The sequence below is a fragment of the Pseudophryne corroboree genome, chromosome 1 (genome assembly GCF_028390025.1).
Source record: "Pseudophryne corroboree isolate aPseCor3 chromosome 1, aPseCor3.hap2, whole genome shotgun sequence".
Lineage (NCBI taxonomy): Eukaryota > Metazoa > Chordata > Amphibia > Anura > Myobatrachidae > Pseudophryne > Pseudophryne corroboree.
The window spans coordinates 970,375,473-970,392,196 of NC_086444.1; the positions used below are offsets into that span (position 1 = coordinate 970,375,473).

The following is a 16,724-nucleotide window of genomic DNA, read 5'->3' on the forward strand; positions in this document are numbered from 1 at the left end:
TCAGAGAGTTTTTCTTCCGGTGGAAAAGGCTCTGGAGATCCAGAAAATGGTAATACTAGTTTTGAAACCATCGCGTGTCGATCCATCAGTGCAAATATGGTGGCGGCCTACGAGGCCATACAGGTTGGCAAGTTCCATGCCAGGGTATTCCAGTGGGACCTGTTGATAAAGTGGATACCACCTACACATGCACTGGAAGATAGTCCTGTGGTCGAAAGCCAGGAGTTCACTCCTGTCGTGGCTACACAGCTCGCTCCTATTAGAGGGACGCAGGTTTGGAATTCAGGACTGGGTCCTGGTAACCACGGATTCAAGTCTCCGAGGCTGAGGAGCTGCCACTCAAGGAAAAAACTTCCATGGAAAATGCTAAAGTCAGGAAGCCTGCCTTCAGATGAACATGCTGGAATTGAGAGCCATTTACAAAGGTCTTCAACAAACGGTACATCTTCTTCAAGATCATCCCGTGCAGGTCCAGTTGGATAATGTAACAGCAAGGCGGAATGAAAAGCTGAGCGGAAATGGCAGAGCTGACAAAGGTTTTCCTCTGGGCAGGAAAACATGTAAGGGCTCTGTCGGTAATTTTCATTCCAGGAGTGGACAACTGGGAAGCAGACTTCCTCAGCAGACACGATCTCCAGCCGGGTGTCACGCCGCCGCCCCGCTCGCCATACTTACCTCTCCGGGCGCGCTGGTCCTCTCTGCGGCCGTCCTCGCTGGCGGCTCCCGGCGCTCTGTCCGGCGTCTGGGCGGGTGACGTCATCAGGCACTTCCCACCAACCAGACGTTGGTGGGAAGTATAAATTCAGGCGCCAGGCACTGCATCAGTGCCTGAGTATCATCAGTTCCCCAGAGTGGTGATCACCAGACCTTCATGCCTCCAGCACCTCCGTGCCTCCAGCACCTCCGTGCCTCCAAGCACCTCCGTGCCTCAAGCACCTCCGTGCCTCCAGCACCTCCGTGCCTTCAAGCACCTCCGTGCCTCAAGCACCTCCGTGCCTCAAGCACCTCCGTGCCTCAAGCACCTCCGTGCCTTCAAGCACCTCCGTGCCTTCAAGCACCTCAGTGCCTTCAAGCACCTCAGTGCCTTCAAGCACCTCAGTGCCTTCAAGCACCTCAATGCCTTCAAGCACCTCCGTGCCTCCAGCACCTCCGTGCCTCCAGCACCTCCGTGCCTCCAAGCACCTCCGTGCCTCCAAGCACCTCCGTGCCCTCCGTGCCTCCAAGCACCTCCGTGCCTCCAAGCACCTCCGTGCCGCCAAGCACTTCTGTATCTCCTAGCACAGTCAGTGCCTTCCGCGTCCTGTACCTCTAATTTACAGTGCGTCCAGCAAACACAGGCTTCCGCACCGTGCATTCCAGCCACGGTTACTATTCTCAATCTTCCTGTTCTCCAGCCACGTTCATTATTGCCTCCAGCACCTCCGTGCCTTCAGCACCTCCGTGCCTCCAAGCACCTCCGTGCCTCCAAGCACCTCCGTGCCCTCCGTGCCTCCAAGCACCTCCGTGCCTCCAAGCACCTCCGTGCCGCCAAGCACTTCTGTATCTCCTAGCACAGTCAGTGCCTTCCGCGTCCTGTACCTCTAATTTACCGTGCGTCCAGCAAACACAGGCTTCCGCACCGTGCATTCCAGCCACGGTTACTATTCTCAATCTTCCTGTTCTCCAGCCACGTTCATTATTGCCTCCAGCACCTCCGTGCCTTCAGCACCTCCGTGTCTCCAAGCACCTCCGTGCCTCAAGCACCTCCGTGCCTCCAGCACCTCCGTGCCTCCAGCACCTCCGTGCCTTCAAGCACCTCCGTGCCTCAAGCACCTCAGTGCCTTCAAGCACCTCTGTGCCTCCAGCACCTCCGTGCCTTCAAGCACCTCCGTGCCTTCAAGCACCTCCGTGCCTTCAAGCACCTCCGTGCCTTCAAGCACCTCCGTGTCTCCAAGCACCTCCGTGCCTCCAGCACCTCCGTGCCTCCAGCACCTCCGTGCCTCCAAGCACCTCCGTGCCTCCAAGCACCTCCGTGCCTCCAAGCACCTCAGTGCCGCCAAGCACTTCTGTATCTCCTTGCACAGTCAGTGCCTTCCGCGTCCTGCACCTCTAATTTACCGTGCGTCCAGCAAACACAGGCTTCCGCACCGTGCATTCCAGCCACGGTTACTATTCTCAATCTTCCTGTTCTCCAGTCACGTTCATTATTGTCTGTCTGCAGAGGATTCATCAGCCCTTTCAAGTTCTTGTTTTTCAGGAGATCTTCAATATCCAACACGTGCCTCCTGCCTGCTGTCCGAATCCTGTATGAGGAAAACCTACATTCGTCCATCTCTGTTGCGGCCCAGTTGCGGTTCCTCTACCCGATCTTCAGAAGATACCCCGAGTCCACAACCATCCCAAACCAGGTCAGTGATACCGGGAGAGTGGAACTTCCACCAAGAAGGCCCAGTCTGGCCAAGGAGGGCTTGGGGCCCAGATTTTTTTTTTTTTAGGAGCTAAAAAAAAAAAAAAGGATTCTGGACCTCTTCCACTTCGCAAGGACCTACTACAGTAGGTGCCGTGTGTGTACCTGGACTTACCGCGGCTACGTTTGACTGCATGGCTGTTGAGCGCCGGATTTTAGCCCGAAAGGGTATTCCCAAGGGAGTCATCCCCACTCTTATTCAGGCCAGGAAAGGAGTAACGTCTAAACGTTCCCGCCGTCTTTGGTGAAAATATGTGTCTTGCCATAAATTCAAGCTTCACCGGAATATTTTCAGTTAGGGTGTTTTCTCCATTTCCTACGGGCTGGAGGGAATGCAGCATGTAATTGGACTCCATTAAGGTCCAGTTTTCTGCATTGGCAATTTTCTTTCAAAAAACTATTGGCTTCCCTTCCGGAAGTTCAGTCTTTCGTGAAAGTCGTGTTGCGCATCTTACTTCCATTTGTGCCTCCAGCGGCACCTTGGGTTCTTAATGTGGTGTTGCAGTTCCTTCAATTACGTGGGTTGGAACCTTTACAGAAGGTGAAGTTGCTGTTTCTCACTTGAAAAGCGGTCATCCTGTTGGCCTTGGCATCTGCTCGGCGGGTGTCTGAGTTGGGGGCCTTATCTCACAAGAGCCCTTATTTGATCTTGCATGAAGATAGAGCTGAATTGAGGACACGTCAGTGTTTTCTACCGAAGGGGTTGTCCTCTTTCTACAGGACCCGACCTATTGTGGTGCCTGTGGCTACTGACGCCTTCGCTGAGTCAAAGTCTCTGGATGTGGTTAGAGCTTTGAAAATGATGTCGCCTGGACAGCTCAGATTAGGAAAACCGAGACTCTGTTTGTCCTGTATGTCCCAACAACATTGGGTGTCCTGCTTCCAAGCAGACCATTGCGCGCTGGATCTGTAGTGCGATTCAGCATGCTCATTCCACGGCTGGATTGCCGTTACCGAAATCGGTGAAGGCCCATTCTACTAGAAGGGTGGGCTTGTCCTGGGTGGCTGCCCGGGGGTTCTCGGCATTACAACTCTGCCGAGCAGCTACTTGGTCGGGTTCAAACACTTTTGTGAAATTTTACAAGCTTGATACCCTGGCTGATGAGGACCTCATGTTTGGTCAATCGGTGCTGGAGAGTCATCCGCACTCTCCCGCCCGTTCTAGAGCTTTGGTATAAACCCCATGGTTCTTGAAGTGTCCCCAGCATCCTCTAGGAACGTATGAGAAAATAGGATTTTAATACCTACCGGTAAATCCTTTTCTCTTAGTCCGTAGAGGATGCTGGGCGCCCGTCCCAGTGCGTACTGTGGCCCTCATTCCGAGTTGTTCGCTCGCAAGCTGCTTTTAGCAGCTTTGCACACGCTAAGCCGCCGCCTACTGGGAGTGAATCTTAGCTTATCAAAATTGCGAACGAAAGATTTGCAATATTGCGAAAAGACTTCTCTGTGCAGTTTCTGAGTAGCTCGAGACTTACTCTGCCAGTGCGATCAGTTCAGTGCTTGTCGTTCCTGGTTTGACGTCACAAACACACCCAGCGTTCGCCCAGACACTCCTCCGTTTCTCCAGCCACTCCCGCGTTTTTCCCAGAAACGGTAGCGTTTTTTCACACACTCCCATAAAACGGCCAGTTTCCGCCCAGAAACACCCACTTCCTGTCAATCACATTACGATCACCAGAATGAAGAAAAAACCTCGTAATGCCGTGAGTAAAATACCTAACTGCATAGCAAATTTACTTGGCGCAGTGCGAACATTGCGCATGCGCAGTTAGTGGAAAATCGCTGCCATGCGAAGAAAATTACAGAGCGAACAACTCGGAATGACCACCAGTATCTGCAGTTTATGGTTGTGTTTACACACAGGTTGTGTTACGGTTTCTGTCTGCATACTGCTGCAAATTCTTCATGCCGTTGGCTTGTGTTCTGTTGAATGCCACGTTCTGCGGCATGCTTGAGGTGTGAGCTGGTAAGATGCTCACCGTGGTTTAACATTAAATCCTTTCCTCGAAATGTCCGTCTCCCTGGGCACAGTTCCTTAAACTGGAGTCTGGAGGAGGGGCATAGAGGGATGAGCCAGGTCACACCATTTGAAAGTCTTAAAGTGCCCATGTCTCCTGCGGATCCCGTCTATACCCCATGGTTCTTGAAGTGTCCCCAGCATCCTCTACGGACTAAGAGAAAAGGATTTATCGGTAGGTATTAAAATCCTATTTCTTTCTTTTTTTTTATGCAAAAACTCCTCCAAAAGCCCTTTGATACATTTAGGCAATACTAAAATAATTTGAAAAGAGATTATTTTCACAATATTTTCTTAAGAAAAAAAAAATGCCCCTTACACTCACACCACACTTATAAGTCTGGACAAGGAACACTTCAATTTCACTATGTAGGTTTATTTCCCATTTTGAACAAAACGTTGTTTTTAGAACAGAGAACAAAAACTGCTGTCTGTTTTTATTTTTTGTCTTTCTCCTCCAGCCGTTTAGCATTTTTTTCTGCAAGATAATGGTTAGGCTGAGATGTTTTGAGATGCATAAAGGCGATTTGGAGGAGTATCTGGAAAATGGAAAATGATGAGTCAAAGACGCCTGTACATGTGTTAATGTGATCACTGATATTATTATAATATTGTACTTTTTTATTTTTTTTATTTGAATCATTTATACTGAATTCAGCTCTACCCAAAATTGTCTTTGACGCTACAACCCGAGTCTTATTAAACAAAGGACTTATGATTGGTATTGTACAGTAGTTTATTGTTTTGATTATTGTACATACATGGCTAAATCAGTATTTTATCCTAAAATATTTTTTACTGCATATGGACTGACCACTTCTCGGACTACAAATAATTAAGCTGATATCTTCTTATGTTAAACATAATCCTATATTCTGGGTAATTTCTCCAGGGGAGATCTGGTCTATTGGATCTGTAGTAAATAAAAATCACTCTTGTAATTTGTGTTTTGTTTTTAGATAGTTTAGAAGACTATCTTCAGGAGACAAAAACCGTTGAATCAAAAAAGCAGAAAAGTCTTCATGATTTCCACTTCTCAGAAGATGAAAAGTCACCTGGGAAATTGTCTTTCATTAAAAGTAAGAAGCAAACAGACATAAATAGCAGCAAGCAGCAAGACCACAGCGTGATCACCAATGATATCAATAAGGGAGACTATAAACATGCTCTGCCAAAATCACCAGACAAAGAAGGCACACCTACGCCAAAGCCAAGAGAGTCCAGGAGGAAGCATGTACCTTCACGTAAGAGTTTGCTTTCAAAATATTTTAAACACTTTATCAAATTTCATGTTAACATAAATAGACATAAAAATGACTTATGTGTCTGGCTGCTCTGGCACGACCAGACCATTACATGAGTCATACAGAAATGACCCATGTTTCCTGGTCTTAATTTTTCTGTTTTCATGTAAAGCAAAACTTTGGAAAATGTATTTCCTAGTACAAATAAAAGATGATGGTTGGAGTGATGGGGGAGTCATAAATAGTTAATTATTTAAAATGTATTCCCTTACAGGGCAGTTTAACATTGTGATCTTCAGCGTTCAGTCTAAATGTCCCTTGCAGCTACTTATTGTCAGAGAGGTGAAGCAGTGGCATGCTTGTGCAACTGGAGTGCACTGGGGCATGTGCAGACATAAGTGGGACATGCAGTGGCGTCACTTCATCACAATCGCTTAGAGGCAAGATAGAGCTTGAGCACCACCCATGCCAGCTTGTAAAATGAATGACACGCCCATATCCTATGAAAATGAGTTGTATGGTGCGACTCCGTACTTACCATCCAGTTACAGCCCATTTCTCGCTAAGATGTTATCGCTGATGTTTGTCCATGGATGAAGAGCAACTTTATGAGCGCCAGACAATACTGAGAACATCTTTGTGACCACCAGACAATACGGAGAGCAACTTTGTGACCGCCAGACAATAGTGAGAGTACCTTTGTGACCGCCAGACAATAGTGGGAGCAACATTGTTTCCGCCAGACAATGCTGTGAGCAATTTAATGACCACCAAACAATACTGAGAGCATTTTAATGACTGCCACTTAAAGCTTTTTTTGTGGCTGTCAGACAATATTGACAGCATTTTTGTGACCACCATATAATACAGAGCCCATCAGTCCCCACCGTATAATGCATAGTGTTGCAGTGACTGCCATATAATGCAGAGAGCATCGCAATGAGCTTCATAATATACAAAGAGTGTTACAGTGACCTTCATAATATACAGAGAGTGCCTTTTAGAAATGCTTGCCCACACACCCACCCACTCTACATCCGGGAGTTCTGCCTGTAGTTACGCGTAAATACAGTTACACAGACACATATATAGTTACACATATACACAGATATATATATATATATATATATATATATATATATATATATATATATATATATATATATACATCTTCCAAAATCAGATCCGTGGGTGCCCGGTTAAATATATCCAAAGGCCAAGACTACAGTAATCCAGACGGAAAAACTGTAGCAAACCAGCACACCACCTTTTTAAGCAATACACAACATTCTTTAATTATTGAAGTAGCTTCAGGCTTTCATAGAAAAATAGCAACATTTATACTCATCCCAACAGCATGGATGTAGTCCGCATAAAGACACATGGCCATCCCTACAGCCCGTTTCGGTTATTACACCTTCCTCATGGGGTCAGCCACGAGTGTATGTGTCAACTCTGAGCCTCTTATAGCATTACAATCAATTAAAAGAGGCGTCTTAATCCCCGATGTCTCACAGTGCATACCCAACATGTTTATATTATGAATAAGGACAGTCAGATGTATATAACATTAGTAGTTACTCAGAAAAAGATATAAAATAAAGATATAAAGACATCCATCATAGATAGATATTAGTTGCAGTGTAGTCCCACATTTTAGCTAGTATAATCCAATTTATTGAGGGCACTAATATATAACTCTCGGTTGCTAAGCAACCAATTCAAAAATTCTTAGTGTGCAATATGTGGGAGTGCACTTCAAAACAATACCCATACATATATAGCAATCAAATTTGCATGAAGAATAATGCAAGATTAGTGTACGACCAGCATCGTTAGTTAATGATCCACCAACTGTTGCATAACTATCGAGATGCAGCATTACATTATTATTATGATCTCTTTGATAATGATCAATAATCGGGTTTAAAGAAAAGATGTTAATAATAACTCCTCATTGAGGCCATTGGGAGCAACAGTGTTTATTTTATATATCCACTCGCATTCACCTTGTAGTAGGCTACGATGCCGATAAGAGGCTCAGAGTTGACACATACACTTGTGGCTGACCCCATGAGGAAGGTGTAATAACCGAAACGGGCTGTAGTGATGGCCATGTGTCTTTATGCTGACTACATCCATGCTGTTCGGATGAGTATAAACGTTGCTGTTTTTCTATGAAAGTCTGAATTCTACTACTTCAATAATTAAAGAGTGTTGTCTATTGCTTAAAAAGGTGGTGTGCTGGTTTGCTACTGTTTTTTTCGTCTAGATATATGTGTGTGTGTGTGTGTGTGTATATATATATATATATATATATATACACACACACACACACACACACACACACACACACACACACACACACACACACACACACACACACACACACACACACACACACACACACACACACATACATATCCGGCACTCCTTTGATAGCCATTAAGGATACTTGCCAGGGTGCACTCCCTTGGGCTAGCCAGCACCACGTACCACTCCTGGACTCCATTCACATAGAAAAAGGTGCTTTTATTTGCAACGTTTCGGGGTACTATCCCCCGTCATCAGGACACACCATATATATATATAGTTACAGATGCATATATACAAAGTTACAGACATATATACAGGTACACAGACACATATAATTACACAAATACAGTTACTCCGACACATAAAGACACATATACATGGTTACACAGACACACCTATACACAGACATAATATAATGTTGATCACACCTTACACAATGACAGTTGTCACTGAGGACTGTGGCAGCACCATCCCTCCTATGTCCGTCCCTGGGCCAAGTTACACTACAGGAATCAGGGCTGGGTAGCCCTGTCCACTGGTGGGACGTTGCTTTCTTCTTCTTTTCTCTTACGTCCTAGAGGATGCTGGGGACTCCAAAAGGACCATGGGGTTATAGACGGGATCCGCAGGAGCTTGGGCACACTAAAAAGACTTAAGAATGGGTGTGAACTGGCTCCTCCCTCTATGCCCCTCCTCCAGACCTCAGTTAGACTTTGTGCCCAGGAGTGACTGGATGCACACTATAGGAGCTCTCCTGAGTTTCTCTAGAAAATACTTTTTGTTAGGTTTTTTTATTTTCAGGGAGCCCTGCTGGCTACAGGCTCCCTGCAGCGTGGGAGTGAGGGGAGAGAAGCAGGACCTACTTCTGTGAGTTTCAAGGCTCTGCTTCTCGGCTACTGGACACCATTAGCTCCAGAGGGTTCGATCACTTGGTGCGCCTAGCTTCTTGTTCACGAATCCACGCCGTCAATCCCCTCACAGAAGACAGAAGTCGGGTGAGTATGAGAAGATCAGAAGACTTCAGGATGGCAGAAGACTTCAGTGACGGAAGGTACAGCACAACGGCAACGCTGTGCTCCATGCTCCCACACACATCACCAACGGTATTTCACTGGGTGCAGGGCGCTGGGGGGGCGCCCTGGGCAGCATGTTACTGGAGCTTCTTAGGGCGGCACAAAGATTGTGGGTGCCTCGGCACCGTGTACAGACCCCCGCCGGCATTTTTAAACAATTTTGAATTTGGCGGGCCGAAGCGCGCCAGGGAAGGGGGTGGAGCTTCGTCCCGCAGCTCACGGGCGCCATTTTCCCTGCAACACGCGGCTGAGGGATAGAGACGCTTCGGGGACCTCTACACTTCTCCAAGTAACGGGGGGGGGCTTTTTAAGAGGGGGGCCGCAGTGTGGTGCTTAATAGTGGGATAAGGCAGCGCTGGGTACATATATCGTTCTTTGCGATATATGGGCGCTGAGGTGTGAGCTGGCATACTCCCTCTGTGTCCTCTATCTGGGCTTTTTTGTAGGCCTGTCACCTAGCAGGGACGTTCTGTGTGTTGTGGTGTGTCGGTACTACGAGTCGGCATGTCTGAGGCTGAAGCTTATTCACCGGAGGAGGTTATTGGGGGAGCGGATGCGGGGCTAGAGTTGGGACTGTCGACGCAGCCGACACCTGATTTGCTAGCATTGCTCAGTACGATAAACTCGAATGTAGCTTCCTTTTCAAAGAGATTAGATAAGTCTGAGGCACAGACCCAGGTGTGGAAAAAGTCCATGGAAGAGGCTTTGTCTCAGGTTCAGACCCCATCTGGGTCGCAAAAGCGGCCATTTACTCAGGTGGTAGATACTGATACCGACACGGACTCTGATTCCGACGTCGATTTCACTGAGGCAGCGTTACATCCACGTTTAATTAAGAGTATTCAGTACATGATTGTGGCTATAAAAGATGTTTTACACATTTTTGATGAACCTGCGGTACAGGAAACTAGGATTTGCTTGTTCAAGGGAAAAAAACCTGAGGTAAAATTTCCCCCCTCTCATGAAATGAATACTCTTTGTGAAAAGGCTTGGGAGTCGCCGGATAAGAATTGGCAGATTCCCAAGAGGATTTACATGGCGTATCCTTTCCCCTCTGATGACAGGGAAAAATGGGAGGCATCTCCAACTGTTGACAAAGCTTTATCTCGTTTCTCTAAGAAAGTGGCACTTCCGTCTCCTGACACGGCAGCTCTCAAAGATCCGGCGGATCGCAAGCTGGAGACGTCTCTGAAGTCCATTTTCGCTAATTCGGGTGCATTGCTCAGACCCGCTGTGGCGTCGGTATGGGTGAGTAGTGCTATTGCTAAATGGGCTGAGAATTTAGCTTATGATATGGATACTCTGGATTAAGATAATGTCCTTCTAACTCTTGGTTATATTAAGGACGCTGCAGATTACATAAAAGATGCGGCGAGGGACGTCTATCTCTTGGGTTCAAGAACCAATGCCATGTCGATATCAGCCAGGAGGGCCCTGTGGATCCATCAATGGAACGCTGATGCCGACTCCAAGAGGGCTATGGAAGCGCTACCCTTCAAAGGTACTGTCTTGTTTGGGGACGGCTTGGCTGACCTGGTCTCGACCGCGACTGCGGGTAAGTCCTCTTTTCTTCCTTATGTTCCCACACAACAGAAAAAGGCACCACATCAGCAGATGCAGTCCTTTCATCACAATAAATACAGGCGTGGAAAAGGCTCGTCCTTCCTCGCTTCAAAAGGTAGAGGAAGGGGAAGGAAACCTGCAGGTTCGGGCGCCCAGAATCAAAAGTCCTCACCTGCTGCTACCAAGTCCACCGCATGACGCTGGGGCTTCCCTGGGGGAGTCCGAACCGGTGGGGGGCCATCTACGAAGTTTCAGTCAGGTCTGGATTCAATCAGGCCTGGATCCTTGGGTACTAGAGATCGTGTCTCAGGGATACAAACTGGAGTTTCAGGAGATGCCCCCTCACCGGTTCTTCATTTCGGCATTACCAGTAGTTCTTCCGGACAGGGAGGTGGTGCTAGCAGCGATTCAAAAACTGTGTCTACAGAGGGTCATTATTCCCGTTCCCTCGTCTGAGCTGGGGGAGGGGTTCTACTCGAGCCTCTTTGTTGTGCCGAAACCGGACGGTTCGGTCAGACCAATTCTAAATTTAAAATCCCTCAATCCATACTTGAAAGTTTCAAGTTCAAGATGGAATCCCTTCGAGCTGTGATCTCCAGCCTAGAAGGGGGGGATTTTATGGCGTCAGTCGACATAAAGGATGCCTACTTACATGTCCCGATATATCCTCCGCATCAAGCTTTCCTCAGGTTTGCGATACAGGATTCTCATTACCAATTTCAGACGTTGCCGTTTGGGCTTTCCACGGCTCCGAGGATTTTCACCAAGGTCATGGCGGAAATGATGGTTCTTCTTCGCAGACAAGGGGTTTCAATTATCCCGTACTTGGACGATCTCCTGATAAAGGCGAGGTCCAAGGAACGATTACTGAAAAGTGTTGTCGTTGTCTCTATCGGTCCTGCGACAACACGGATGGGTCCTCAATTTGCCGAAATCCCAGTTCATTCCGACCACTCGGCTTACGTTTCTGGGCATGATTCTGGACACGGAGGTACAGAAGGTATTCCTTCGAGAAGAAAAGGCTCTGGAATTGCAGACGATGGTCAGAGAACTTCTGAAGCCGTCGAGTGTGTCGATACATCATTGTACTCGGGTTCTGGGGAAGATGGTTGCGGCGTACGAAGCCATTCCATACGGCAGATTTCACGCCCGCATGTTTCAGTGGGACTTGCTGAGCAAATGGTCCGGGTCTCATCTACACATTCACCGGAAGATAAGTTTATCTCCCAGAGCCAGAATTTCTCTCCTGTGGTGGCTACAAGTGAATCACCTCCTGGGGGGACGCCGATTCGGTATCCAGGAGTGGGTACTTCTGACAACAGATGCAAGTCTCCGGGGCTGGGGCGCAGTCACCCAAGGAAGAAATTTCCAGGGAAAATGGTCGCTCCAGGAAGCCTGTCTCCACATAAATATTCTAGAGTTAAGAGCCATTTACAACGGCCTGCTCCAAGCAAGAAGTCTTCTTCAGGGTCGACCAGTCCTGGTACAGTCAGACAACATCACCGCGGTGGCCCATATAAACCAGCAAGGCGGAACAAGGAGCAGAGCGGCAATGGCGGAAGCCACAAAGATACTTCGCTGGGCGGAACAACACGTCAGCGCACTGTCAGCAGTTTTCCTACCAGGGGTGGACAACTGGGAAGCGGATTTCCTCAGCAGACACGACCTTCATCCGGGAGAGTGGGCTCTGCACCAAGAGGTTTTTGCAGAAGTGACAAGACGCTGGGGAATCCCGTTGATAGACATGATGGCGTCTCGGCTCAACAAGAAGCTCCCGAGGTATTGTTCCAGGACAAGGGACCCACAAGCCACGGCGGTGGACGCCCTGGTGTCTCCGTGGATCTTCCAGTCGGTGTATGTGTTCCCTCCTCCTTCCTCTCATTCCAAAGGTGCTGGGGATCATTCGTCGAGCAAGGGTTCAGGCGATTCTCGTCGTTCCAGACTGGCCAAGAAGGGCCTGGTACCCGGATCTTCAGGACTTGCTGGTGGAAGATCCTTGGCCGCTTCCTCTAAGGGAGGATCTTTTGTTACAGGGTCCATGCGTGTTTCCGGACTTACCGCGGCTGCGTTTGACGGCATGGAGGTTGAGCGCCAGATCTTAGCTCGTAAGGGTATTCCCAGGGAGGTCATTCCAACTCTCATTAAGGCTAGGAAAGAGGTTACGCCGAAACACTATCACCGTATCTGGAGGAAATATGTTTCCTGGTGTGAGGTTAAAAAGGCTCCTGCGGAGGATTTTCACTTGGGTCGTTTTCTCCACTTTTTACAGGCGGGTGTAGATGCAGGCCTGAAATTGGGTTCCATCAAAGTGCAAATTTCGGCTTTGTCTGTTTTCTTTCAAAAAGAGTTAGCTGCCCTCCCAGAGGTTCAGACTTTTGTGAAGGGTGTAATGCATATCAATCCACCGTTTGTACCACCTGTAGCGCCATGGGACCTTGATGTCGTCTTGCGGTTCCTCATGTCTTCCTGGTTTGAGCCTTTGCGGAAGGTTGAATTAAAATTTCTCACTTGGAAGGTGGTTATGCTTTTGGCGCTGGCATCTGCCAGGCGAGTATCGGAATTGGCAGCTTTATCTCATAAGAGTCCGTACTTGATTTTTCATGCGGATAGGGCGGAATTGAGGACTCGTCAACAATTTCTACCACAGGTGGTTTCGTCATTTCACATTAACCAACCTATTGTGGTTCCGGTAGCTTCGGAAGAAGTGGCGATTCCAAAATCTCTGGATGTTGTAAGAGCGTTAAAAGTTTACGTTTCTAGGACAGCTGTTACTAGGAAAACTGAAGCGTTGTTTGTTTTGTATGCGGCCAACAAAGTTGGTCACTCCGCGTCAAAACAGACTATTGCACGCTGGATTTGTAGTACGATCCAACAGGCTCATTCTTCGGTGGGGTTACCGGTGCCGAAGTCGGTTAAAGCCCATTCTACCAGAAAGGTGGGCTCATCTTGGGCGGCTGCCCGAGGTGTTTCGGCACTACAACTTTGCCGAGCGGCTACTTGGTCGGGTTCGAACACTTTTGCTAAATTCTATAAGTTCGATACCCTGGCCGAGGAGGACCTGGCGTTTGCTCAGTCGGTGCTGCAGAGTCGTCCGCACTCTCCCGCCCGTTCTGGAGCTTTGGTATAATCCCCATGGTCCTTTTGGAGTCCCCAGCATCCTCTAGGACGTAAGAGAAAATAGGATTTTGGTACTCACCGTTAAATCCTTTTCTCCTAGTCCGTAGAGGATGCTGGGCGCCCGTCCCAGTGCGGACTATTACTTGCATTATATATATATTTTCTTACTGGTTAAGTTAGTTATGCACGACTTGTGTATTGGTTTGTTACAGCTGGTTGCTGGAGTTTTATGCATACTGTTATCTGGTTTGGCGTTATTCCGGTTGTACGGTATGTTCATGGTGTGGGCTGGTAAGTTGGTAGCCCTTAGTTAAGACAAAAATCTTTCCTTGTGATGTCCGTCTCTCCTGGGCACAGTTCCTATAACTGAGGTCTGGAGGAGGGGCATAGAGGAAGGAGCCAGTTCACACCCAGTCTTAAGTCTTTTTAGTGTCCCCAAGCTCCTGCGGATCCCGTCTATACCCCATGGTCCTTTTGGAGTCCCCAGCATCCTCTACGGCAGGCCTGGCCAACCTGTGGCTCTCCAGCTGTTGTAAAACTACAAGTCCCATCATGCTTTGCCACAGTTTTGCTATTAGGGAATGCTAAAACTGTGGCAAGGCATGCTGTGATGTGTAGTTTCACAACATCTGGAGAGCCACTGGTTGGCCAGGCCTGCTCTACGGACTAGGAGAAAAGGATTTAACGGTGAGTACCAAAATCCTATTTTGTCCCTTCCTCTGCTATTATCCAGGATGGTCCCTTGAAGGAGGGGCCCCCGGGACCTATGCCCCCATAGACCCCCATACTGTGAGCCATCATTTCTGCCTGCCTGAGTGCCTGGCTCAGAGGGGAAGTGAGAAGACTAGCTTGGCACACCTATCTTCGGACAGTTTCGCCCATTCCTCTTTACAGCACCTCTCAAGCTCCATCTGGTTGGATGGGAAGCGTCGGTGCACAGCCATTTTCAGATCTCTCCAGAGATGTTTTTTTTTTTAAAATCTGTTTATTAGGGTTTTCACATAATATAGGTTCAAAATAGAAACAATGAATTAGCATACAATGGAGATTATGAAGAGAAAAATAAAGTTGGCATATACATTATGTTATGTTATAAGGAGAACAGTTCAGATCCGCAGAATCTAGACTTGTGAATATCAAACTGTAATCCGTATTTTGTCTCAAGATTATTGAACCAACTCTAACCAGAGGATATTGATTTTTGTTGTTACCACCGAATACATCAAAACTGTAGAGTCAAAACAGCGGGGATCTCCATCAATGCTATATCATAAAAATAAAAAGAAAGGTGTATATACCTCTATAACCAGACTACCGTTTAGTAAATAACAACAATCGCGATAATGAGATTCAATTTTTTTGGGAATTCGGTATCCTGACAGATAAATAATACTAAACAGAGGAGAGAGAGAAAGAAGAGAAGTAGAAATTGAGTGCCAAAGAGAGAAGGGAGGGGGAAGAAGGGGGTAACACATAAGGGTGTATGGTTGGGGGATATGGGGATGTCCTATCTATAAATATATAGTGAGAAGAATCGTAATTGATGCAGTAGTATAGTTATGGGCAGTAGGGGGATCTCGTCCCTTGGGTACCACTATATATTAGTGTGGAGTGTCATGACAGAGTGTCTTCCAGTAATTTCCTATGCAAGTACCATTCTGTGTGTTCGAAAACCTTAAATATTTGAGTCTGTGTGGTCTGATCCCGTGAATCAATATAAAGACCCCATTTTTTATAAAAGGTTTTAATCCCGGATTCAATATTAATTTGGGCCGATTTTCTGTCATAGTATAAGATCTGCAGCAGTTTACTATGCACCTCCGTCAGAGTCGGGGATGTGGACAGGAGCCAGTGGGACAGGATAATTTTTTTAGATACCGTTACTAGAATAGTTAGGAATGGTTGTATCTTCTGTCTCCCTGGTCCTAGGTCCCATTCTGAGAAATTTGCACACAGGCAAGATAGCGGTGTCGCTTCCACATGGATGTGTAATAGCTGGTTAATCTCTCCAGAGATGTTTAATCGGATTCAAGTCTGGGCCTTGGCTGGGCCACTCAGGGACATTCACAGAGTTGTCCTGAAGCCACTCCTTTGATATCTTGGCTGTGTGCTTAGGGTCGATGTCCTGCTGAAAGATCAACCGTCGATCCAGTCTGAGGTCAAAAGCACTCTGGAGTAGGTTTTCATCCAGGATGTCTCTGTACATTGCTGCATTCATCTTTCCCTCTATCCTGACTAGTTTTCCAGTTCCTGCTGCTGAAAAACTTCCCCACAGCATGATACTGCCACCGCCATGCTTCACTGTAGGGATGATATTGGCATGGTGATGAGCGGTGCCTGGTTTCCTCGAAACATGACGCCTGACATTCACGCCAAAGAGTCATTAGACTAGATAATTTTGTTTCTCTTACGTCCTAGAGGATGCTGGGGACTCCAAAAGGACCATGGGATATAGACGGATCCGCAGGAGACATGGGCACACTAAAAAGACTTTGACTGGGTGTGAACTGGCTCCTCCCTCTATGCCCCTCCTCCAGACCTCAGTTAGACTCTGTGCCCAGGAGTGACTGGACACGCACTAGGGGAGCTTTACTGAGTTTCTCTGGAAAAGACTTATGTTAGGTTTTTTTTATTTTCAGGGAGACCTGCATCGTGGGACTGAGGGGAGAGGTCAGACCTACTTCTTCTTAGTTAAGGGCTCTGCTTCTTAGGCTACTGGACACCATTAGCTCCAGAGGGTTCGATCACTTGGTTCGCCTAGCTGCTTGTTCCCGGAGCCGCGCCGTCACCCCCCTCACAGAAGCCAGAAGAAAGAAGCCATGTGAGTATTAGAAGAACAGAAGACATCAGGCGGCAGAAGACTTCAGTAACGGAGGTACAGCGCAGCGGTAGCGCTGCGCTCCATGCTCCCACACACATCACCAACGGCACTTACAGGGTGCAGGGCG

General features: G+C 47.5%; 1 protein-coding gene across 3 annotated transcripts in view; it reads left to right on the forward strand.

The window, feature by feature from the left end:
• MAP9 (microtubule associated protein 9) overlaps positions 1-16,724 on the forward strand; it is a 379,878-nt gene that overhangs the window by 39,916 nt on the left and 323,238 nt on the right. For all 3 annotated transcript variants that reach the window (XM_063920498.1, XM_063920497.1, XM_063920499.1), the window contains exon 4: positions 5,423-5,707. In XM_063920498.1, the coding sequence (XP_063776568.1) occupies positions 5,423-5,707 (285 nt within the window). The remainder of the gene's footprint in view (positions 1-5,422; positions 5,708-16,724) is intronic.